This window comes from Microtus oregoni, unplaced genomic scaffold (assembly GCF_018167655.1).
Source record: "Microtus oregoni isolate MIOR12 unplaced genomic scaffold, Mior012 000001F_ref0000356, whole genome shotgun sequence".
Taxonomy (NCBI): Eukaryota; Metazoa; Chordata; class Mammalia; order Rodentia; family Cricetidae; genus Microtus; species Microtus oregoni.
Window position 1 is genome coordinate 26581963 of NW_024543060.1, and position 27470 is coordinate 26609432.

General features: G+C 34.9%; 1 protein-coding gene across 1 annotated transcript; it reads left to right on the forward strand.

The window, feature by feature from the left end:
- Window positions 1-26515, forward strand: LOC121458750 (NADH dehydrogenase [ubiquinone] 1 beta subcomplex subunit 2, mitochondrial-like). Its single transcript, XM_041668084.1, has 2 exons — window positions 1-8; window positions 26101-26515. The coding sequence occupies exons 1-2, from the start codon at window positions 1-3 to the stop codon at window positions 26435-26437; spliced, it is 345 nt and encodes a 114-aa protein (XP_041524018.1). The 3' UTR covers window positions 26438-26515.
- The last annotated feature ends 955 nt before the right edge of the window (window positions 26516-27470 follow it).

A 27470-nucleotide genomic window follows, 5' to 3' on the forward strand; every position in this document is an offset into this window, starting at 1 on the left:
ATGGATAGGTAAGTAGATGAATAGATAGATAAATAGATAGATAGATATTTCTTATTTTAGGTGATTAAAAAATAAGATATAGTTTAAGTATTACAATGTCAATTTTCCTTAAAATATCCTGATATAAGTCATTCTTTTAAAAAAGTGCACACATAGGAGAGTAATGTACTTTTTTGAGTCTGTAGAATACATGGATATGTGTACTATAAAGACAATGAGAACCTGAAAAAAAAAAAAACACTTTTGAGAAGGAATAGGTTGTTAGCAGAAGTTAAGATAACATGACTGACCATTTTCATCTCTGATGATGATCACTAAAGTTCTACTAATGTTAGACGGAACAAATAAATGAGTCATGAAATATGCATTAAACCTTGAAAAATGAGCCAGAGAGCAGCACAAGAGGCCAGGTAACATTCCCCACTGCTTCCAACCACAGGGAACAATATATGTCTTTTAAGAAGCTCCTTGGGCAGCTGAGGATAGGGAACCTGAAATGACCCTATCCTATAGCCATACTGATGAATATCTTGCATATCACCATAGAACCTTCATCTGGCGATGGATGGAGATAGAGACAGAGACCCACACTGGAGCATCGGACTGAGCTCCCAAGGTCCCAATGAAGAGCAGAAGGAGAGAGAACATGAGCAAGGAAGTCGGGACCACGAGGGGTGCACCCACCCACTGAGACAGTGGGGCTGATCTATTGGGAGCTCACCAAGGCCAGCTGGACTGTGACTGAAAAAGCATGGGATAAATCCGGACTCTCTGAACATGGCGAACAATGAGGGCTGATGAGAAGCCAAGGACAATGGCACGGGGTTTTGATCCTACTTCATGTTCTGGCTTTGTGGGAGCCTAGCCAGTTTGGATGTTCACCTTCCTAGACATGGACGGAGGTGGGGAAGACCTTGGACTTTCCACAGGGCAGGGAACCCTGACTGCTCTTTGGACTGGAGAGGGAGAGGGAGAGGAGTGGGGGGAGGGGAGGAAGGGTGGGAGGAGGGGGAGGGAAATGGGAGGCTGGGAGGAGGCGGGAATTTTTTTTTTCTTTCAATAAAAAAAAACAATGGTTTTGAAATTTAAAAAAAAAAGAAATGTGTTTTAAATTTAGAAATTTCTACCACAATTGAGCAATTAGATGATCCCATAGTGAGACCCTCTTTACCCTGCATGCCTGGTTATAATTACCCCTAATTCCCTTAACTTCTTGTTTAGTTACATATGTAAAAATCAATGTCAGTTCCTTAACTGGTTATATTGTACAGAAATGTCATAAATAGTCTTTGTTAGAAAAAGTCAAAGAATAATTGCAAGGTCTGTATTTGTAAACATACTAAGAGCAAAGTATTTCAAATACATTGGGTAAAATTGAACTGATTTAAGGCTCTTGACTGTAACATAAGATGAATGATTTGGGAGTAGCTACTGAAAATGTTGTATGCATAATTTTTAGGAGAAAGACAAACAATAACATGTTTTTATTGTAATAAATCTGGAATCAATATTCATGTTTTCTTCACTTATTGATTTTTGTTTATGATGCCACAGAATAAAAGATTTGGTGCTTAAAAGAATGACCATTACAATACATTTTAATTCCCTAACAGGCTTAATAAAGTAGGAACAGATGGTAAACAAAAATCTTAATTAGAAAACTGGCATTATGAGAAATAAGTGAATAAAAATTGTGTTAAATACACTTAGAAATTAAAGTGAACATATCCCTTTTGAAATTTCAGTATAAAAGGATGCCTTTAAAATTTCTGCCTTTGCTTGAACTTTAATGGATAATTATTTTTAGAGAGAGAAGTTGGCAACTAAGAAATAAGATAAGTACAGTGTCCTAAAGATAGGGATTTAACGATAATATCCCCAACTCATTAAATTGAATTCTACTTTAAAATAATTCCTGTTGCCTAAAGGTAATAACGAAATTATTTCTTCTCACTGCCATTTATCTGACAAGATTGCAGATATCATTATGGAATTGTTTCACTGGTAAGAAACTTTTGAACACAAGAGCAAAAATTGGAACCTTCTTCCATGTCTTCAGACTTCTGCAAGTCAGACTGGCACTCTTGCCTGGTTTTGCAGACTCACCATGCTCAGCTCGAAGTGATGATGATGTATTACACAGAAAAACACAGCCTGGAGGGTGAGACACATCCTTGTATCTTATAGCACCAGGCAGATGGGCCCTATAGGAGTGATCAGAAATGACAAAGGAGCTAACTCCTTGACCAGCTGCAGCACATGGAAAAGTGAGCCCTGCCCTTTCATTTGGGCAGTACAGCAACGCTGAGCCTGTTGACAAATGTCCAGATGTGCCAACCCTGTGATCATGAGTGTGAGAAACCTAACTCCACTCCTCATCTGCTATGTGATAGCATTATCTAGGGAGAGATGCCCTTACCCAGCACCCACCTAACAACGGCTAAATCAGGTGGCTCTCTACCTTTTGCCTGTGAGCTTTTACTTTTTTCTTCTGTATATCTTATTTTCACTCGTACTCAATGGGAGGCTGTGTTATGTGGAATTCTCCTCTGTATGCTGTTAATGCCAATGAATAATAAAGAAACTGTCTTGAGCCCGTGATAGGGTAGAATAGAGCTAGTTGGGGAGAACTAAACTGAATGCAGGGAGAAAGAAGGCAGATTCAGAGAGAAGCCATGGGGCCGGAGCCAGAGACAGACACGATGAAACCTTACCAGTAAGCTACGGGCCTCGTGGTAAAATATAAAATAATGCAGATGGGTTAATTCTAGATGTTAGAGCGAGCTAGCAATACACTTAAGTATTTGGCCAAGCAGTGATTTAATTAATATAGTTTATGTGTAGTTATTTCAGGAGTCTGGGCAGTCAGGAAACGAACAGAGTGTGACCGGGAACACGCTAATAGCCTCTTACTAAGGCTGTGTTTCTGGATGGTTGGCCCCTTGCATTCATCTTTCCTTATTTTTGTTTCTTGATCTAAGATACCATATGGCATATGGCATCATGGTCATAAGAGAGATGGCTTCCCCGCGACTCCCTGAACATCAATATCTGGGACAGGTGGAAGAGCTGGGAAAGCTGTGGCCCTGACCCTCACCAGCTGCAGCACTTGGGACAGTGACCTGGTACTTTGCAGGGGTAACATAAAAGAGCTGGCCCTGATGTAACTGTGGTAGAGAAGACTCTGAGATCATAAAAGCAGGAGAACTGGCTCCATCCTTCCTTCATTCCAGTAAGAGGTGAATTAGCCAGAGCTTCCCCTGGTGGTGAAGACAAGGGAGAACTGTTGTAGGCTGTGGGAATTGCAGCAGGTAACAACTTCTATTCAGATGTCAACCCATAAGAGAAATCATCCTCTGATGGAGGACAATTCCGACCAGGAAAAGCTTATGGAACCATCAACTCTGAAAACTGTTGCTCCTCTTTGTAATTTCAAAATTATAGAGATGTAATTCTGTAATTCTGCACATGTAAATGTGTAAAAGCAGCTATAGTGACTGCAGAATACCTGCACTATAGTTTGTAATTTCATGTGATTTATATATGTATTCTCATGTTTGCATCTCAATCATGTGGGCACATTTATCAGAGGTGGTCTTGAAGATAACTGCATTAAGTTGTATAATTTTGATATATACAAAAATACTAGGATGTGATTCATAACTAAATCTATTGTCCCGTGAGGACTATAAGACACTTAAAAGCTTGCTCTATTCCTCTTCCTTAAACTAATACAAGAAAACAATTTCTCATCAGTATAAAACAGGCTACACACAACTCATTTTTACTGAAGAGCAAGTTCAAACTAGACTGAATGTGTCAGATAATGAATCATAAGTTAAAAACCTTACAGATATTGTAAGGTCAGAGTTGCCGATATCTAACCAAGGTTATTAATACAAAGCAACCAAAAAAATGCAAATTCTTCACTTGCCAATTTGGTTGATAAAACCTGTGTCTCACAGCTTGTCTTGCTGGATACTCTGCCCCTGGCCTCTGGTCACAGTTTTACACTTGAAACCTTGTGTTGCCATGGTAAATTTCTCTATCCTTATCATTTACCCGAGGAATGTGCTATGACCAATGAGGTGGAACTCTTGTAAATGTTTTTTCTTATTGTCTCAAGCTTCCTCTAAAAAGTATATTTAAGCTAGGTGAACAAAGAAGAAAAGGAGAATTTCAACTAAGAGAACTGGAATTAAGACCTTAAACAGAAGTGAACAAGAAAAACTAAAACTTAGAAGAAAATTGAAGACAGAATGTAAACAGAAAAACGATGGAACATGAAAAGAAAAGCACGTGTCTGAATTTATTCTGTACCCCTCAGATAGAAAAACCTTAAGTTCAGTTTTACTATGCTGCAGAGTTTTTCTTCAACCCTAGAGGTAGCCTTGAGAGCAGGTCTTTCAGGGATACTAATAGAGAACTGGCAGGCAGACAGCTCTGAAGCAGCCCAGGTCCAGAATCAAGGTTATGATTTCACCTGGCCCAAAATCTACCCCATCTGTGATGTGCTCGCATCCATGAAAGGGCCTGACTGCAGATTCAAAGTTGCAGGACATCCATAACACTGGGCAACAGGATTGCCAAGAAGAGTCCCAGTGAGGGTCCAGCATCGATAGAGTAATAGTAACAAGAGGCTTCACACCAGACCAATGGCTCTCTGCAATGAACACTTGAAAGTAAAAATACGTGAAAAGGGAGCTTATGATGTTACTCACTGTGTCACAGTGCAACTTTCATGATGAGATTTTACTTAATTTCCCTCTTCTCTTTCTCTTCAATTTTGCTTTATTTTACGTGGTGGATGGTGTGCAGGACTGGAAGGCAGATGCTAAGAGACAAGATTTAAAAGGCACATAGAATAAGTAAAAGCAGAAAAAGCAAATAAAAATGGCTTACTTGTACTATTTTAGTGTTCATTTTCAATTTTTTTCTGTACATCTGTGCTGATCCTCTGTGTATGTGTGTTTGCATGTTTGGGAAACGTGTGTACGTATGTGTAAGTGGTGGCTCAAGCTGATACCAGGAAGCATGCCTCATTGCTCTTTTATGTTTTTTTTTTCACTAAATTCTGAGACTTTCCAGTATTCTCATTAATCAGTTTAGTCTGAGAATTCTTCTGAGACTAAAATTACATGTGGGACACCATGTTCTTCTAGCCCTTCTGGTGTTTTCTGGGGTTCTGAATTGAGGTACTCACTCATGTGAAAGAAACATTTAGAACATTGAACTACTTTCCAAGTCAAAAATATTCCATCTCTAAATGCATAAAAGGGTTTATAAGTAGGAAGGTATTTTTGCCTTCAGAATAGAGATGTATGTCCTATTAGCATGTAGTTTGTTATTTAATAAAGAAACTCAAACTCTAAGGTCCTTATAGTTTCTAAATAATTTATATTATGACAGTTTATTTTGAAAACATAAGCAAAAATACTCATATATAGTTAGATTTTGAATTTTATTGTTTTCAGAATCTATTCTCCCCCAGCTTGATAATTCGTGTTTATTCACATTTCCCCAATGTAGATAAACTGCAAGGCTTCATCAATTGCTTTAAGTAACTTAAGCCTACCTGTAGAGTTTGCAGTGCTGTAGAGACAAGGGGGGGGGGGGGGGAGCAGGTCAAAAGGCTGTTGGATTGGTTAATTTTCAGCTATTAAATATATAAGAGTTTATAAATGAATTGGGGAATCAGAGAGATTACAATTTCAATGGAAGCTAGTCTCAGATTCCGAGCAATGTGTGCATTAAATTATGCTTGTTATTGCCAACGGTGTTGTATCTGAAGTGGAATTTTAGCAATTTCTCAGAAGTGACAGTTAACTTATAATCTCAGCATGTTCAGCATGCTTAATGAACTCCTTGGGGAGACCAGAATATCTGTAACACAATTAACTTCCCATTCTTATTTAAATGAGGAGTTTCAGAGTCCCTGATGGAAGCCTGCTTTTTGGCTACAGTTAGCAAATGTATGCTATTAAATGACACATGGAGCCTTAAGCTGAAATTTAGACTTCACTAATTTGTGCTGTGACATGTGCAAAGTGCTTAGGAGAAAATGTGAAACCCAGTTGTTTAAATGTAGTTGATGAAATAGGGATTATCACCCTTGGCTAAACTGTCATCATCAGCTTGATTGCTCTCGCTATTTTCTACTTTTACAGAGGAGAACTTGACAAGCTTTTCCCCTGCAATATTTGCTTTAATACTACCATTTTCTCATTAAATAATAGGCTATTTATCTCACATAAAACAAATACAATGAAATAATATTCTCCTCCAAAGGAAATAATCATAAAGCCAATATTTAGTAAGTAAAGGACACCATAGTCTTTAAGGAATTAGTTTGTACTTAGATACTGAAAAGTAACATATGTGGATATAAGGACTATTGAGCTGAAAAATACGCAATTAGTGGCATACATATTTTACTGATAACTAAAACCTTCGGCAATTAGACTTAAGAAAGAGTCAGCAAAAGGTTAATTTTGCCTGCTATTGGAAATCTGGTCAACTACCAGAGGGATGGTGAAGTCAAGAATTTGAGAGAACATACAGCCACCAATTTACTAAGCCAGCATAATCCCTAAATACCCTCTAAATATTTGTCTTTATACCAAAAGGTAAGTGTAGTCCTCACCCTCACCAAAGAAACTTCATTTTACAACAGATGAACACTATTACAGAAAACAACAATTAATCAAAATGCACAGCTGTGGAGCACTGTATCGATGCATACATCTACAGAAGCCTCCCACACCTAAGGCTCACATAGCATTTTTTATTTTATTTTTTTTTAGTTGTTGCAAAAAAAAATTTCCATTTCCCTCCCCCTTCTCGCACACATCTCCCCTTCCCCTCACTCCCTTCCCCCTCTCCCCCCCCTCCCCACTCCATTCCCCCTCCCTCTCGAGAATGAAGAGCAGTCCTGATTCCCTGCCCTGCGGGAAGTTCACGGTCCTCCCACTTCTATCCAGGACCAGGAAGGTGAGCATCCAAACAGGCTAGGCTCCCACAAAGCCAGTTCATGTATTAGGATCGAAACCTAGTGCCATTGTCCTTGACTTCTTATCAGCCTTCATTTTCCTCCACATTCAGAAAATCCGGTTTCATCCCATGCTTATTCAGTCCCAGTCCTGCTGGCCTTGGTGAGCTCCCAATAGATCAGTTCCACTGTCACAGTGGGTGGGTGCACCCCTCGTGGTCCTGACTTCCTTGCTCATGTTCTCCCTCCTGCTCCTCATTTGGATCTTAAAAGAGCTCAGTCCGGTGCTCCAATTTGGGTCTCTGTCTCTATCTCGATCCATCGCCAGATGAGGGTTCTAAGGTGATATGCAAGATATTCATCAGTATGGCTATAGGATAGGGTCATTTCAGGTTCCCTCTCCTCAGTTGCTCAAGGTACTAGCTGGGGACATCTCCCAGGACACCTGCGAGCCCCTCTAGAGTCCAGTCTCTTGCCAACCCTAAGATGGCTCTCTTAATTAGGATATATATTTCTCTGCTCCCGTGTCCACCCTTCCTTTATCCCAACCATCCCATTCCCCCAAGCTCCCCCCGTTCTCCCCTTCTCACGTTTCTCACCCCACTCACCCTTAGCCCCATGTCACCTCATCCCCAAGTTCCCAGGTTTTGCCCTGGAATCCTGTCTACTTCCCATATCCAGGCGATTGACTATATGTTTTTCTTTGGGTTCATCTTATTTAGCTTCTCATTGGTTTCTAGCCATAAATAAAGGACATTGAGCATATAATTTGTGATCCTAGAGAAAATCACATAGCATTTTGAAAGAGGGTGCAGAAAGACTAAGAGTCCAATAATAAGGGAATATTAAAAAAAAAAACTGTTTCTCCTAGTAATTCCCGAATCTACACCTATAATTTCTAAAACTAACACTGAGCTGAACTCAGACAATACAAACATAAAAGTAGATGAGGCAGAGACAAAGAGGCCTCAGCCCCAAACAAAAATATAAAACAAAAGCTACAGACAGCTAAATAATGAGAGTGAAAGTAGCAGTCCTCTCCAGGAAATAGTACATCAATTTGTTATTTAACACCAAAAGGTCAGTCCTGAAAACATAAGCAATTACCACTATAAAGAAAGAGCAGCTCACATTTAAAAATAAACATTTGTATAGACACAGATACATAAAATAAAATTAATTATAAAAATTTCCATGTGTTTTTAAAAGAACAAACAGTGATATATGGGAGGGTTTGGGAAAAGGAAAGTGTAGAGAGGAATGTTGTAATTATAATATACTTTCAAAAATAAAAGAAAAAAATAAAAATAATATATTTGCTATTATTTTAAATTTCAGTTCAATTTTAATATATATTTATCTAATTTTTATTGAGTATACAGTCTGGGCAAGTTTTTAAATATATGCTTGTGGAAACAAAATGAAACAAAAAAATCTTGAAAGTAGGGGACAGCTTGTGGGTACAGATAAATGCAATAACTTTTATAGTAAGAATTTATTTTTCAGGAAATATTGTAACCAGTTACCAAATAATAGGTCTAAATCTACTAAACTGAAGATTCTGTACAGTCAACAAACAAGTAATTGTAAAGAGAGATTAGCTATTTTTCATAATGTCAGGAATAAAATAATGTGTATAGTTCTGAGCAATATCTTCATTTTCAGCATTTTACTATAATTATGGGTAAATATATAATGTATATGTATCTAAATGGTTGATTTTAATTTCTGATATGACAAATGTTGGGTGATAAAAGTTACCTTAACAAAATTTCCTAATCCTGTTAATATTGTAGACAATTTTTGGCATATTTGAGGTGGCAACATTTGATAAATATTATTCATGATCAGAAATGAAGAACACACAGCAGTACTCTTGAATCAATACTAAGAGACCCTATTCTTTATTTGTCCTTTAGGTTATTTTGTCACATAACATTACAATGTCCCCTTCATTATAAATGATGACAAAATCTCTTCTCTTTCTTTATGTATTTAACAAGACATTTCTGAAGATATGAAAAGATATCTGATCATTTTAAATCTGAAGCTTTATTAAATTACAGAGAAAATGTTTTTTGATCTTGTTTGAGTTGACCATTGAACAATTAACTCTATACTTTTATACTCTATAGTATGAGGATAAAAGAATCTGGGGAGGAAGACAGCCACATTTTACTCATCCTTGAAACACACTCTCCACTGAAAAATAAGAAGGACGTATAAGGCTAACAGAAATAAATCCACATGCACTGGTTGCATTTCACAAAGACATAGTATGAATAAACTGTAGCAAACAAGGGAGAAACATTAAACAAAAGGACGGTTTTAGAAACTGACTCTGCAAAATGAGGAGAAAAGGAAAGAAAGGAAAGAAACAACAATAATTTAAAAAATTAGAATTAAGGAAAATACATAATTACTTATTTGCTAGTTGATAATTATTACTTTTTGAATATGATATTGTTTGTGAAATAAGAGTATTTCTCCTTAGCATATACTAACTATAAACTCTAGATAAAATGAGGGAAGAAAAAGAATCAGTTTAGAATACAATTGAATTAAATATATCTGTAGCATAATAACTGATGAGGACCTTGAAATCTATTATGCTGTGTTATACTTTTAATATCCTTGAAATTCATCATAATAAACATGTAAAGCAAAAATTGATAAAATGCAGAAATTCTGCAATGTTTACCATGACTCTTCAGACCTTTTAATAGATGGGCTTGCTATAGAGTTAATTCAATTACATTCTTAATAACTTTAAGAAAAACCTACTGACTTTTCTTGAGTAAGATATGTGAGATGTATTATTGTATTCACTCAAGGACACAGTGCAGTATTTATCAATTTAGTAAAACGCTAATCTCTTCATCGTACTCAGAAGTCTAAGGTAAACATGAATAAGATAATGATAGTTTCCAAACTAGTAATGTGAGGCCACATTTCTGTGTTGCAACAGTTTTAGCAAGTCATTCTCATTCTTGTCAAAAACAGAAGAGGTTGTTGTTCAATACCAATAGTTGAGAATACAGACTAGAGAGTAGCTGCAAATACATTTGACTAATCTTGAAGCACTGGATAGCCAATAAAATGAAATTATTTTAATAAATACAAGCCATATGTTATAAAAATATAATGAAATATTTTTAATATTTAAGCAGGCATGTATGAAATTATCTAAGTTGGAATCAATTCTGTCATAATGAATTTAAGTGTATAATATCATGGGTGATGTGGGAATCCCCTCTGTATGCTTTGATTAACATTAATGAATAAAGAAATTGCTTTGGACCTATAGCAAGGCAGAATTTAGGAAGGCAGGAAAAGCTAGGCTGAATGATGGGAAAAAGAAGGGTGAAGTCAGCGAGAAGCCATAGAATTGCAGGAGATGGTGCAACTTTTAGCCAGTATGCCACTGTCACATGTAGATACAAAGATTAATGGAAATGGGTTAAATTAATGTGTGTTATCCAATAAGAAGATAGAGCTGATGGGCCAAGCAGTGATTTAATTAATACAGTTTCTGTGTGATTATTTTGGGGCTAAATTGCTGAGAACTAACAAGTGGTGCCCTCCTCCAACACACACACACACACACACACACACACATATATATATATATATGTTTTATATATCAAAGAAGCTTTTGATTACTCAACCTGCCTAACATTGTGACCTGATTGTTCCAGTTATTTTAGTAAATAAATGGGTCAAGAATATTCCAAAGAATTTTTAGTAAGTAATGGATACACAAGAACTGTCTCTCTATGGTACTATTTATCTTCAATAACACAGAACAATGAAGAGGAATCTTTAATTTTTGAAGTAGGCAATACTGAGTTTACAATGAAGTTCAAAGGTAAATATCACTATAATGCTGTGTGGATTTGAATGACATTGGCCCCACAGGCTACTACAATTTCATTTTAATGTTTAGTTCTCAGGTGATGAACAATCAGGGAAGGATTAGGACATATAAACTTGGAGGACAAGTGTTCTTAGGTATGGGCTTAGAGGTTTCAAAAGCTGAAGTCATGTGGAGTCTTCTCCCTGACTCTCGATTTTTCTCTGTCTCTCTCTGTCTCTGTCTCTCTCTGTCTCTGTCTCTCTCTCTCTCTAACTCTCTGTCAGTCTCTCTGTCTCTCTTCTTGCTTCCTGAGGACCAGAGTGTAAAATACTCAGCTACTTCACCTGGACCTTCCCTATTTTTTACTGACATTTTCCTTCCATGATAATATTGGAAAATCCAGTGGAACTGTAAACAAGATTCAATTTTTTATGAGAGTTTCCATGGTTATAATGTCTCTTCATAACACACTAATTAAGACACACACACATAGCATTTAGAATTATTGAAACCTTTGCTTCAGAAATCTGGGTCAGTCATAGGAACATGGTTTCACACTCAATTCACACCTTTGGCTTCATTTTCAGTAACTTTAGTTTCAAACCAAGGATTTGTATATTCCAATGTTGAGACAAAAAATAATTTATTTGGAGGCCCTGCTTCTGCTTTTTAAAAGAAAAGACCTTTTAATTATTTTGTTTTATTGGTTTCAAGCAACTTTTCTAGAGAGCTGCCTTCAATATATTTAAATACATGAGTACAACTTATTGGCAAATCTCTATCTACAAACACTGTATAGTTCAACAATTTAAAGTCCTTTGAAAATCTTTGTGATCCTGGTATTCAGTCAGATACAGCAAACCCATACTGAGCTCATAATATTTTGCTCACAAGTTGCTTGAAAGGGAATTCCATAATTTTATTAGGAATGTAACATTTGCTCATTTATATCCCCGAACATGCAGTCATTTCTGACTTTCATATGGTCATTTCAGAGGTAATAAGGCTGATATTGCATTACATCAAGCTCTGCTTTCTTTTACATTAGTCTATTTGCCTAATTTCAGAACACAACTTACTTTTCCATATGCACATTTGCCAGTCATGGCAAGATATTAAAAACAAGCTAAACTATCAGAATTTCCAATCTTTCTTTATTGCTGCAGATAAAATAGTCTCAACATCCACTTTTCCTGTTGAACAGTATGTTCCAAACATCTTTTACTTTCAGCATCCTTTCATTTTATATGATATTGTTTTCTCCTTGGAGGCAGAGGATGCAATATCATGAAACCAAAATGTACACAAACATAGGCTAAAAGTCAAAGTTGGTAAAAGAATTGTTTATTGAAAAGATTTTCTTCAGTATTTGTAGTAGTTATTAGTCAATATGAAGACAGATTCCACATGAAGTGAAAAAATATTCTTACATTTCAACTTAAAGATGTACATAGAAATTATTTAGCCACTAAAATGATTGCCTACAAAACAGTAAATGATTTTAATAATGGTTCAATCCAGTCTTTCTTAGAATGCACACATCTAAAAAGGATGGAACTGAGGTAGAACAAGTATATGACTCTGATGCTGGCTAGACTGCACAGATCATAATGGATGTTTTTGTCACGGAAGGAAAAGGTCAAACAGCATAATCTTTAAGCTATTAAGTTTAAAGAGTCATATAACTGTGCTTTAATTTGTTGGATAAATGATGTATAAGAACATAGCAGACAGTTAGGACTACTGAGAAGAAAAGAACAATGGCACTGGGCTTTGATCCTACTGCATGTACTGGCTTTGTGGGAGCCTAGGCAGTTTGGATGCTCACCTTACTAGACCTGGATGGAGGTGGGTGGTCCTTGGACTTCCCACAGGGCAGGGAACCCTGACTGCTCTTAGGGCTGATGAGGGAGGGGGAGTTGATTGGGAGAGGGGGAGGGAAATGGGAGGCGGTGGCGGGGAGGAGGCAGAAATATTAAATAAATAAACACATGAAGAATGGTAGGGAAAATGATTTTCACGTTATATTGCTACAGAAAAGAGGATGTTCCAACGTTATCTTGTTTACTAAAGGAAGCTAAAGGGAATTACTAAATGATCACTCTTGCTTCCTCTCGGAAATGAGCAACATTTAAGTCAGTGCTCTTTAACTAAAGTATTTTTAAACCTAAATAAATTTTCTAAAAGTCTTCAATTACTAAGAGAAGCCTGAAGCTCTGGAGGCTTCTCTGCTGGGCAAGCACTGAGGGGGATCTGGGTTATTTCTTAGGTATTTACACAATTTCTGACTAGTAAAGAGTAATCCTAGATAAAGGCTGCCTAGAGATTAGCAGTAGGGTCTTGCTGTTATTGCTGTTGTTATTTTTCCTGCTGAGTAAAATCATCTTCCGAGGTTAGAAATAGCTCCCAGCCATGAAGTGCACAATCTTTCTTAGGTGTACTTACAAAATTTTATAGATGATTTTTTATAAGTTAAAATATTGTATTCAATAAAATAATCTCTTCTACATGAATAATCTATTTAGAGAGTCTTTAAATATAGCCCTTCTTAAACTGAAAAGTTCTGTCAATGGAATCTGAGTTTGTTTATGTCTGGAAATCAAAGTTTATGTCTCCTAAAGAATATAGTGATTTGAAATTATGGATATATCCATTAACTATATAATTATAATTTTTAGATCACTGTACAAATAATGGCTACATTTAATTTTAATTTTTCTTTTTTTTATGGTACTGAAGACTAAACACAAACACAGTTATTTGAACTGATTAGGAATCCAGTCTGCTAAATCAGGAACATTGAGTGACAGGTTTTAAAAGAAATGATTCTAAATTTTATTTTTATATCTTTCTTTTTAAATAAAGTATTATTATTATTATAGAATTGTAAACTGCAATTAATGAAAAGATCTGTAACATCAAACAGTTTCTATAACAAATAAAGTATATAAGCACAGAAGATATCACATGAAGTAGGAAGGCACCACTAATGTGTGGAGAAAGAAAAAGACAAGCAAGCAATAAGCAACTATCTCTGGGTTTCTGCTGCACCGATTGTGCTCTTAAATGAGAGCTGTTCACTAGGAAACTCTCTAAAAATTATATTCAATTCAACAGATTATTCACCTATAGCAGAGTAACCTGTGAGGTCTAGATTTTAATCCTCATTAAAAACTGTATAGAGGAACAAGTGAAATAATATAAAAGTAAAATAAAGGTAAAAACAAAGAGTAAACGAAGAACTCAGTGAATCAAATATAAAACTGAGTTGCAGCATTCTCAATAGACTATGGAGTGTACAATTTATATTAATTATGAAGGACAACTCAGAGGAAATAATACATTAATTTACCAGAAAAATCATAACATGAATACACTTTGCAAAAATTCTTGGCTATAAGAATCCCAAATTTGTAATCTGTGTGAAGGAAAATTGAACTATAACTACAGATATAGAAAATCCAGTAAACAATATTTTAGCAGTCGATTTACTGAACACACAATTAGAAATAGAATTTAAATCATAACCGATACTTAAAATTCCAAATATACTTGACAGAGACAGTTTACTTCATGATATCTTATAATCAAGAGTCAAAGTGTACAAAATAAAGTAGTAATACTTAATTCTGCAGAAAAAAAATCATTCACAAAGATAGTACAAATCAGAATAACATATCTCTACACTCCTTGAAACTCATAATTATAGACTAATATACTTCAAATCCTTAAAGTAAATAACATCAACCAAGATTGCTATTTTCAGCAGTCAACTTCTGAAACTGATGCATAAATAAAGGCATTAAAAAGGAGTATCTACTGAAACTGTTCCTGACTGTCAAGACAGCACTGCAGAAAAATCTGAAGGAACAATGAATACAGATTTAGAATAGTGACAGTATCAAGCACAAGAGCCCTGGAAAAATGTGAACTTCATAATAACAACGAAAGTCACACTAGAAAACAGTAAAGGAGAGAAATAAACATGTACAACTCAGCAAAACAACAAGCCCATTATAAATAGGGTGAATTGTTGGAGAAAAGTTAAGAATATAATCAACAATAGTCAAGGGAATACACAAAACTTCCTCAAAACCAACTCTACTTCATGTTCTGGCTTTTATGGGAGCCTAGCCAGTTTGAATGTTCACCTTCCTAGACATGGATGGAGGGGGGAGGACCTTGGACTTTCCACAGGGCAGGGAACCCTGACTGCTCTTTGGACTGGAGAGGGAGGGGGAGAGGAGTGGGAGGAAGGGGAAAAGGGTGGGAGGAGGGGGAGGGAAATAGGAGGCTGGGAGGAGGTGGAAACGATTTTTTCTCAATAAAAAAAAAAAAGAAAAAAAACTCTAAATGTTCCCGGTTTATAACTAAATCAATAGGACTATTAATAAAACCCTAATACTTTGTCTCTAAGAATCCATCTTATTGCAAATGTCACAAAGTGAATAAGAGATAAGTGATAACTACCAGGAAAATGGAAAGCCCAAACAAATATGATATGAAATACATCTTAGTCATAATTAGATAAAAGTGGTAAAGACATCCACTATAGCACAATGATGTGAACAACCCAACAAGAATATGTAGCATTTGAACATATGTAAAAATGGACATTGGAACTTTTATCTCCTAAAATAAACCATAATGGAAATAAAAGGATAAGTGGATATTTACAAAAATACAATTGCATGGCTTCAATAACACTCATTTTGTCTAAGATGGATTATCCAGTTAAGAAGGAATAAAGGTAATTCAGAGTTCATCTGCAGCATAAATTAAAGGGACTCAATTAATAAGACAATACATTCAAAAGCTACACAACATGGATTCATTACAGAAGATCAAGATATGCTAGAAAAATTTGTATAATTTTAGACAGTAAATAATTCTTATTAAGAAAAGAATTGAATTAATTCTTGTATATTTCAAGCAATACTGTAAACAGCCCTGCAAAATAATAATAAAAAAAAAACTTCTCATCATTGAAGAAACCAAAGAAGGAATGTAAACATTAATATCAAGTAAGCATGGAAATATATAGTTTAGTAAATATTCAGGATATAGGAAAGACACTTTGTAAAAAATGATACTGTTAATTTAATAAACAAAGGAATTTTATATAATATAATGCTCTACTTCTAGTTTTTATAAAAACAAAAAAAAAACAAACCCCAATGCATAAGTTAGAATATAATAATTCAAATCAGAGTAGCTATCAATGAAATAGATTCTAGAAGAAGAAAAAAAAAGAAGCAGTGATATAAAAAAGGGTTACTCAAAAATAATAAACAAGGTTGATAGATATTCAAAAAACTAACCAAATGAAAAAATGGTTACAAAGAAATAAAAAGGTTAGTGCTAGTAAAAGTATATGACTGTAAAACATATACTTGTTAAATCCAGGTATAATTTTGGGTTACTTTTAAAAATTGTTCTTCAAAACATTAGAAAAATCTATAAGAAAATGATACAATTTAAGAAATGTAAAATTTGCCATAATTAAATCTAGAAGATATGAATTATAAGAAACATCTTAAGGGATCAAAGAGAGATTAATGACAATGAGTACAAAACAATAAACACAGGATTGACTTTGTTTACTGATTGATAATAAAACATTTTGTTCTACAACTTCCTTATGCCAGTGTTTCCTTTTTTATAAAATGTTATTTTTCATTAATTTTTTCAATATTCTTTTTTGTAATATTTATTTAATTATTTATTTATTTATTATGTATACAATACTCTGTCTGTATGCCTGAAGGCCAGAATAGGGTGCCAGACCTCTTTACAGATGGTTGTGTGCCACCATGTGGTTGCTGGGAATTGAACTCAGGACCTTTGGAAGAGCAGGCAATGCTCTTAACCACTGAGCCATCTCTCCAGCCCCTCAATATTCTTAACATACATAAAATATATTTTCTTTATATTCTTCCTCACTCCATCCTCTAAATCCTTACAAATTTGCTATCTCACAGCTTCATATTAGAAAAAGGTAGGAAAGAAAACTTACTGCCTTAGCCAAGAGGATAACTATATGTTTTTCCTTGGGTTCACCTTCTTACTTAGCTTCTTTAGGTTCACCTATTGTAGACTCCATGGCCCTTATTTATGGCTAGAAACCAATTATGAGCGAGTACATCCCATGTTCATCTTTTTGGGTCTGGGATACCTCACTCAGGATAGTGTTTTCTATTTCGATCCATTTGCATGCAAAATTCGAGAAGTCATTGTTTTTTACCGCAGCATAGTACTCTAGCGTGTATATATTCCATAATTTCTTCATCCATTCTTCCATTGAAGGGCATCTCGGAGGGGGGAGGACCTAGGACTTAAAACAGGGCAGGGAACCCGGACTGCTCTGTGGACTGGAGAGGGAGGGGGAGAGGAGTGGGGGGAGGGGGAGAAAGGTGGGAGGAGTGGGAGAAGGGCGGGAGGATGGGGAGGGAAATGGGAGGGTGGGAGGAGGTGGAAACTTGGTTTTTGTTTATGTTTTTTTTCTTCTTTTCTCAATAAAAAAAAAAAGAAAGAGAAAAAAGAAAACTTACTGCCTGATGCTTACTCTGCTCCAGATTCATCATGAAAAGTTAACCCCAAAATTCCTCAAACCATATCATAAAATTACAAAGAATGGAATCCTTCTCATTTTGAGCATGTAGTATTATGCTTACAGAAAAATCATATTAGAGTTTATCAAATTCCTTATTAACATAGATATGAAAATATCTTGCAAAATATCATCTATAAATCCATCTTTGAATTATTTGAATAAATATGTAAGATGTATTTCTTCTCTTACTTTTTTAATCTGTGAAGGTTTTTTTTTTTAAATCTGGGAAGGGAAGGGTATTTCAGAATAAAATAATTTAATTTATCCATTTAATTATTCATCAGTTTCATTTTTTGGGTTGAATATTATCCAGTTTGAATATCACATGTTATTATAAGAGCAACACTAGTGCATTCTATCTAGTACATTAAGAGTAACTTGATCAAATTCAAAAAGGAGTATGTTCATTTTAAACATAATGAATATGTTTATACATAATCGATATAGTGATATCATAGTGTTTCAAAATAAAAATTGAAGCAAAATTATTTGACTAAATATTGGAAAACTATTAATTCCAACAGTAAAATAATAAATACAATTTTAAAATAACATGTTCTCTACACTGGAGTGGTCTAAACAATTATTTCCAACAGTACAAAAGTAAATACAATTATAAAATCTCATGTGCTCTACACTGAGGAGGTCTACTTCTCTCACTTTCCCCTTTTCTCAATTTCAGTAGTTCTCTGTGAATAGTTGAGGCCTGGGGACTTCTCCCCATGTAGTTTGACATCTTCATTGGTATCACCCGTTGCTTAGTTATATGCATAAGGCTAATATAAAACACACACACACACACACACACACACACATATATATATATATATATATATATATATATATATATTCCGTGTTTTTTAACATATCAGAAATTTATTTCCTAGTTGTAGTCTATTAAGTAAAGATATTTTTTTTGTAAAATTTACCTTTTCCCTGGCAGACAAAAAATATCTAAGTGTCTACCTTATGTGTTTCCATGAGTTCTTTTCATACAAGTACATGCTATACAATATTTAAGTTTCAATATAAACATATAATCCAATATTTATTATTAGTCTATGGTGATGAAATTTAAACTCTTTACTGTAGCTTTTAGGATATTATAATACATCATCATCTGTAGCTGTGCTGCTGTGTAACAGCACACAGCAACCTTGAAAGCTGTGCTCATCATTCAATATTATTGCTATCTGCCTGCATCCTAACATTATCCTGAAACACACATAGGTAATATTCTACTGGAAATATGTCAGAACAAGTTTTCATAATCCACACAGCACTGAGATCTCATGATATTGACAATTCTTCATCTTGATTCATGCAATAAACTCCATTTCTATATATACATTGTTAATAGCATCTCAAGATCATGCATAGGTACCACTTTTTATTACTAATACTAGGCTGGACACATAGATTGGATCTATAACTTAGTTGTTATTCATGTTATTACAGTATTTATTGGTAAGATAATATTTTATTTGGTGTCTACATTTCTTCTGACATAGACTGTAGGAAAACTTCTGAATCATATGGTAATTTTATGTCCACTCTTTTGAAAAATCTTAACTTTGTTTTTCACAAATGTTGTTTTAATAAATTGGTCTGAGCTTTTCTGTCCTCCAGACCCTCAATCTTTCTTATTCATGTTATAAACATCTATTCTCAACATGGTTTCAATTTGTATTTATGTGGTGATTAGTGAAAAGAGTAATTTTGCATTATTTTTGGCTATTAGCATGTCTTCTACTGGGGAATATTTATTTTTAGGTTTATTCTTCATTTATGGAGTGAGTTACTGAAAGGCTTTTCTGTTGATTTGAAAATTTTGGAGTCTTCTGTAGTCTTGATATTAGGTCATTTTCTGATATAAAATCAACAAATATTTTCTTTCCATTCTGTAAAGTGTATTTACACAATATTGTTTTCTTCACTAGAAACAATGATGTTTTTGATAGGATAGAAGTCTAAGTACACACACACACACACACACACACACACACACACCCCACACAAGGTATTACATCTAACCCAGAGGCTCTATTTACCTTGATCTTATAATAAAGAGCTTCAAGAAATCTTTAGTATTGTTTCTTTAATCTGATATTGAATTACATAGCAATGTCCTGTGTTTAGTATCTTATCAATAGCAAATGGAGATTTTTCTTTTTAGTATCTTGCTAAATTAGGAGTAGTATTGCTCAAGTTCACAAAAGCTGATCGCTTTTGAATATCGGAGATAATGTGGTCTACAGAGGGACTCAATGGATCAATGTCTTGTCTGGCTGAACTGAACATAACAAATGTATTCATTCTAGTGTGTTGCAGGTCTCCATTTCCTTGGTGGTAGGTCCTGCTAAGGTGACTGTTTGAACACTGACCTTTGAGTGAAAAGTTTAAGGTTATTGCTATTGTTCCTTGTTTATCAAGGAATATGTTATGTTAGTCAAATCCAAGTGAACCAAATTTAGGAACCTCTATATTCCTTTTAAAAAGGTCTAAACAATTATCACATGTACTAACTTATAAGTGGTTTCTAAATGTAAAGCAAAGGAAACCAGCCTATAAATCACAGTCCCAGAGAACTTAGATAACAATGAGAACACCAAGAGAGATTACATAGAAATAATATACATGGGAAGGAGAAAAAGACAAAAACTCCTGAGTAAATTGGGAGCATGTGGACCTGTGGGAGGGTTGAAGGGTAGGGGAAAGGCAGGAAGGAGAGCAGAGAAAAAATGTAGATCTCCATTCTCTGTAAATCAATAAAAAAGGTCTAAACTTCATAAGCCCACTTCAAGACTGTAACTTATGATGGTGACAGGAGCATTATTCTGCCTAACTCTATGTCTTTCACCGGGAGATTTCTAGGACTTTCTACTGTGTACTCTGATCTGTTCATTGCACTTTTGTGTGTTAGCATGGAGAAACAATGTGGCAAAGACTCCTCTGAGATTCAAGACTAAGATCCTTGTTTACCTTTCTGATATGCCATCCAGTCAATAGTCTCCTCTATTTTAAGTTATCATGGGTTGAAGAATTGTAGGCAGAAGGGATCACATAACCACGTAGTTGAGTTTGTTCTAATGACCCAGTAATTATTACACGGTGTAATACTTTGATTCCTCATGGTAAGCTCAGTACTATATTTCATTGGTAAAGCCTATATTTAGTACCTTCTTGTTCCATTAAGTGTAGCACATCCAAGGTTTTAGGATTTAAGGAGGCATAATATGTGAAATTTTTATATCCTTGTCTTTTTTAAGTGTCTGTTCTTATTACAAAATGGTCCTTTACCAGCCCCTTTAGTTCTTGCAAATCAATTTGCTATGTGACTATTCATTCAAGATGATGTCTGTTTGTGAATATGTTGACGGAGATACCAATCATCTTCTTGTTGAGCCATTTTCTGACTCTAAATCATTGTTATAAAAATTCAGCTCTATCAGTAGGTGCGAAGAGGTTAAGTATTTGTGGTCTGGTAGTGGTATTCCTTAGATTATATTCTTTCCTATTGTTATTTTTATATATAATATATTTAAGAATCCACATTGCTAAAATAACTCCTTTTCTATGTACAATCTAAAATATTTACCTTCTCCCTTTATAGCCAACTTGTACTAAAGTCAACTAAAAAATAAATATTTGCCTGAAACTCCAGGCTTGACAACTATAAATGTAGTGTCTACTTAGTAAAACCTCAAGGCTATTTCTTAACTCAGCACTTTAAACTTCACTTGAGCAATTTCTCTCAGTTCTATAAGATGAAAAACTGAACTCCCCAAGATTTGGCCCACAGTAGAAAATCCTTAAGTTGCAAGCAGACAATTTCCTTACAGCTCCCGAAATGTAATGACACTTTGAATCAATAAAGATACATGAGAAGTGAGTCTCTAAAAATAGCGCTCCAATAACTCTAAACCAAGGTTCTTAAATCTCTCCTCAAGGACAGGATTTCTTCAGTGTCTGGTGTCTTTTGTCAAGGGCTTTTTAATAAGAGTGAAGGAGCTTGTATCAATGATACAGTTTTACCTCCCTACTAAAAATAGAAAGACCATCAGTCCAGGGGACATGCTTTCCTGTGGCACTCAAATAATGATTTTTTTTTAAATTAGAAGATTGGAATACCACTCCTATGAATGGCTTTGTCATTTGTAGAAGAAAAACATATGCCACTACTGAATCAAATGATGTGGATATTTTTAGTGCTTACCGTTTTTCTTTTCAGGAAGGAGGTTTCATTTCATAGGCTATCTTTATCCAAAAATCTGTTTCCTATTTCACTGCCTTCATATTTTAAAATGTATTATGTTATACCTTACAATATTAATAGTATTGAGTCTGTCTTTTAAAATCTTATTAGAATAAAATCTAGCTTCAGATGTGTATGTTCAGCAGTAACAGCAAACACTATTTTCATATTTCATAACAAGCATAGCTTTATTTTTTGAACACACAGAATCCTTTCCAGTTTTGTTTGGCTTGTTTTTTAAAAAAAATATACTGCCTATTAAGGATTGCTTAGACCTTTAAACATAAAACCTCTCTTTTATTTCTTACGAATAAATTACTAAACCAGGACAAGAATGATTTAAGAAATTTTCTTTATCTACAATAGAAAGTAATGAATAAAATGTTTGGAATTTGATTCCAGATTTATCCTCCTCACCATAAAGCAGTGTGATCTGTGATAGGCTTCCCCAAGTCACTGTCCATCCATTTATAGATCTGGAAACTGGAGATAATAATGCTAGCCTCATGGGGTGTTTTTTGAAGGATTTAGTACAATAACACATCTTGTTCAACTGTCCAACCTGGTGATAATAAAAGATTAATCTTTGTCAAATTCAGCTAGAGATAGACAAATACACAGAAATGAAACCATCATTCTTATCTTATTATTTTTTATTTAACTTAGTAATGATAAAAAAATGAAGGTATTTTGAAACAGAATTCAAACATTGGAATGTTAAAAGACACTGAGGTTAATTTTCATGTTGATTAATAATTATTTTTTTTTAATAATTTTTTTTATTAAGAAAAGAAGAAAAAAAAACATAAACAAAAAACAAGTTTCCACCTCCTCCCAGCCTCCCATTTCCCTCCCCCTCCTCCCACCCTTCTCCCCCTCCTCCCACCCTTCTACCCCTCCCCCCACTCCTCTCCCCCTCCCTCTCCAGTCCACAGAGCAGTCCAGGTTCCCTGCCCTGTGGTAAGTCCTAGGTCCTCCCCCCTCCGTCCATATCTAGGAAGGTGAACATCCAAACTGGCTAGGCTTCCACAAAGCCAGCACATTAAGTAGGATCAAAACCCAGTGTTTCGGTTTCTCAGGAAATTCGGGATCAAATTACCCCTGGACCCAGCAATACCACTCCTGGGAATATACCCAAGAGATGCTCTATCATATGACAAAAGCATTTGTTCAACTATGTTCATAGCAGTATTATTTGTAATAGCCAGAACCTGGAAACAACCTAGATGCCCTTCAATGGAAGAATGGATGAAGAAAGTATGGAATATAATAATTATTTTTTAATAAAATATTATTTGTCATTTTTTTTTTTTTTTTTGGTTTTTCGAGACAGGGTTTCTCTGTGGTTTTGGAGCCTGTCCTGGAACTAGGTCTTGTAGACCAGGCTAGCCTCGAACTCATAGGGATCCGCCTGCCTCTGCCTCCTAGTGCTGGGATTGAAGGGGTGTGCCAGCACACCTGGATCAATTCTTGATTGCTCCTGATACCATGTAACTTTCCTTATCTGCATATACTCAAATGAACATGGACCCATGGTGTATTTGCTATTAATCTGTTTAGATAGTGGGACAGAATGCCCAACTATACATTTAATTTACAAAATAGAATCGTTAAAAAACATAGGCAAATACCACCAAAGCTTTACAGTTGTAGTTCCAGCTCTTAAAACCTATGAATGCCAACAGGGAGCATGAGTCCCCTTTACAACTGAAGAACTGTGAAAAGACTTCCCGTTATTGGAGCTTGAAATGTGAATGCTGAGGATAAATTACCGAGGGCTTTTAAGCTGTGAGCTTGTTTGTCAGCATGTCTGCTCAGAAATAATGACAATGAAACTTCTTATTAATTATGAAAGCCTGGCATTAGCTTAGGTTTTTTTCCCAACTATGTCTTATAGCTTAATTAAACTATTTCTATTAATCTGCATTCCATCACAGAGCTTGGTAACGTTGCCTCTGTCTTGTATGCTGTTCTTGTTCCACATCACATTGGCATCTCTTACACAGTTAATTTCATCCCCTCTTACTTCCTTTCTCATTTCAGAAATCCAACTAAGCCAATGGGCTTAGCTATTGGCCATTGAGGGCTTTATTACACCAATCACAGCAGAGGATCTTCACAAGCAGTACAACTATCCAAGAACACATATAGATTGCAGAGGTTGTAGAAGAGAGACAAGCCTGTTTATGCAAGGACAATTTTATTTCATTTATTGCATTTCAAACACACCCCACAGTTATTATTGGGAATTACAAGAAGAACAAAGATGATAATGGGGTTGCCTTCACCTTTCCAGCAAAGTCTCCTCCAGGATGGACTCCACACAACACAACTCTGATACCTAATTTTGGGGGGCAAATTCACATAGCGCTTAAAGAAACTGAAATTTATAGCTAATACAAGAATTCCTTAAACGGTAAGTACATTTATGTTTATATTTGATTTTTGATAATTGAAGGGTAAAATCTGCTACTGTTTGATTTATACAACTTATTGGAATGAAAAGAAATTACAAAGGAAGACAAAAAATATGTAAAAAAGAAAAACACAGCAAGAACATAGTGGCACATGCCTTTAATCCCAATACTCTGGAGTCAGAGGCATATGGATTTTTGAGTTTTAGTCCTGCCCTGTCTACAGAGTAAATTCAGAAACTGCTAGACAAAACAAAGAAATCCTGTCTCAAAAACAACAACAACAACCAAAAACAAAACAAAACAAGAAAATGCAAATAAAAATATGGGTATTCGCATTATTTCATTTAAACTATGTCTAGATTGCATATATACAGTATATTAGACTATGATGTAAAATAATTATACTAAATTATGATCTCCTCAAATGCTTAAGGTACTTTTTTATTACAAAAAACAATAGAATATCTTATTGAGTCCAATGAGAGGATTCTTTATTTATGTTTTCTCATAAGCCTAATTACTAAACTTATGATGGTATTCAAACTTGCAGCTTCTGATACTTTGTTTTTTACCATGTATTTTTTTTTTTGAAACTGCCCTTTTTCTGTGTTCCCTTGAAGTTATTTCTTTGGGGATGTTATGTCACCAAATTCAGGACAATTACTGACACAGTGTGCTCACAGTTAGAAACATTTTACTATTCTGAGAATCCTTTTGCCATATGACCATTTTTATTCATCACATTGAGGTGCACATAACAAAATATATAACCCAGATTTAATTAGTTATCCTCTGTGTATATAAAAGAGAAGCCTATATTTTTTCAGCTGAAGCTAATACAGAAGACAGCAGTAAAAATATGAATGGGGCATACTTTAATTTTTGATCTTTTTTTAAGGAAAATGATATAGATTCTAATAGCTCAAATCTTTCAGGTGAGGCAATATACTGGGCATACAGGTGTTAGGAGACATAATTCCTTGAGATTTCAGGATAAAATGTATTTATTTTATAGATTCTGTCCCTTTAAACTTCCAGTCTTTAACACTACAAAATAGATGTTTACAAACTCACTTGATTCCAACGATGATATGAAAACCCACTTTTAACTGAGTTTGTGAGTTGAACACCACAAGGCTTTCAATTATTAATATTGTTAACTAACATTATTGTGGAGAAATCACAGCTAATTCTGTTTGGGTCCTGTTGATTCTAGCTGCACCTCATAAAATCCTCTATTGATTACATCAATGAGTATATAGTTGTTTAGAGCACATACTATTTTCAATTTTCCATTGTCTTGACTGTGTGGAATACAATGATAATCATATTTTTTAGAGACTTTGAAATTTATATCACTATAATTATATAGCAGAAATATGATTATCATTGTGATAAGCATGTCTAAATTCTCAGTACTTGATATGCCAATGCTGGGAAATCCAGAGTTCAGGGCATCTCAGGCAAAGCAGCATGATGGTGTCTCAAAAAAAAAAAAAAAGCAAACATAAAACCAAATAATTCAACTTTTAAAGTGAAAAGAAGGAAAGGGAATAGAGTTGGTGGGTACGAAGGGCATTGGATAGAATCTCTGAGAACTTGGAATGGGGAAACTATTATTAATATGTAGTGTACAGAAATTGTTATCTCAATATAAGAACAATTTGTTTCTAATGGCAAGCATTCACCATAAGATCTATATGTAATAAATTTAAGTGAACATTGCTAGTTTCTATTAAAATTTTAAGGTTCAGTTTTCTTGGTATCATAATAAGCAATACAAAGAAAGTAACTCAATATTTTCTCAAGAAAACAGAAACTGTGTTATATCAGTTTTTGAAACCAATAACCTAAGAGTCATGCTTTTGATTTGTTAACAAATTTGTTCTTTTTAATCAAACTTAGTGATCATTTCACTTTAAACCAGCAATCCTTCTTTTAAGTACTTTAATTGTTGCTACTTTGGCACAGGTGTTCAATATCTTTTGCTTGGGAAACTAATTCAAAGTGGTTTTCAGTCATTTTACTATCAACTTCACTTAGTATATTTTGCCGAGCGCGGGCAGCTGGAGATGGTGGAGTCCGTCATGCTGGCGGTGGGGTGCATATTCTGCCCAAGTACAGGGAATTTCCTCAGCTTACCCGGAAACAGGTGATCTATGGTGAGTTCTTAAGCTCACTCATGTGGTTCTGGATTCTCTGGCGCTTTTGGCATGACTCGGACGCTGTGCTGGGCCACTTTTCATATCCAGATCCTTCACAATGGACAGATGAAGAACTGGGGGTCCCTCCTGATGACGAGGACTGAAGGAGCAAGGTGAGAAGTTTCAAGAAATTACAGCCTTCATATTTAAAGTTGTAAATTAAAGTGGTTTGCCAAGAATGAAAAAAAGAAAAAGAAAAGATGTATCTTAATATTATTTTGAGGAAAAGATGAGAACCAGTTCGAAGTGAAACAGGAGTCTGGGTGAGGAATATCATCTAGGAAAAATACTTAGACATATACTGACACATAATTATGAAATTCCTATAGTAGAACTTACATATTGTATGCATTGTGCAATAGAATATAGAGTGCACAATCTTTACTTACAGTTTTCTACAGTGAAAGCCATTATAGTTTCCTTGAACATCTAGTAGTTTCCTTGTTCTGATCCTGTTTATCCATTTCTTTTATTCTGCACCTTGCTCACTCTAACCAGTAACAATAATCTCAGTTTTTCTTGAAATAAAATGCCCTCGGAAGCCTCTGTTTCAGATCTTGAATTTGCTTTGTTTGCTTCCCAAAAGTTGTTTTTGAGGCAACCTGGTGAATATCTTCACCAATACAATTACTACAATGGTCCCTCATCAGAAATGACACCCTCGGACACTGCCTTCCACAATTTCTCTACTACATTTTGACTTTAGTACTTATCAGTGTTAAAAGAAAAATATGAGAATATTTTTATAATAATAAAATGAAAGCCAGAAAACACTTAAATCCAGAGAATTACCAACTTCATATTTGAAGAGACTGCCAAAATATGTTTTATAAACCCAAATTACGTAAAGTGTGTGTTTTTAACTTTGCAAATCCTATGAAATCGCAAATGCATTGGGCAAATATTACTGCTGCTAATAATACTAAAAGAACCATACATAAAAATGTAGAAAACTATTAAAGACGGGGATAATATTAATTTTCTCTGAAAACAAGTCAATGCCTCCACATTAGGGTCTTGTTTTCGTTTTTCCTGTCAGCCTGGGTATGTATAACCTTGACTGAAACTATTATTCAATGGTGAAGTCCTTGAAATGTAATTGCAAAGGCAGGAACCCACAGGGAAATGGGGATCAAA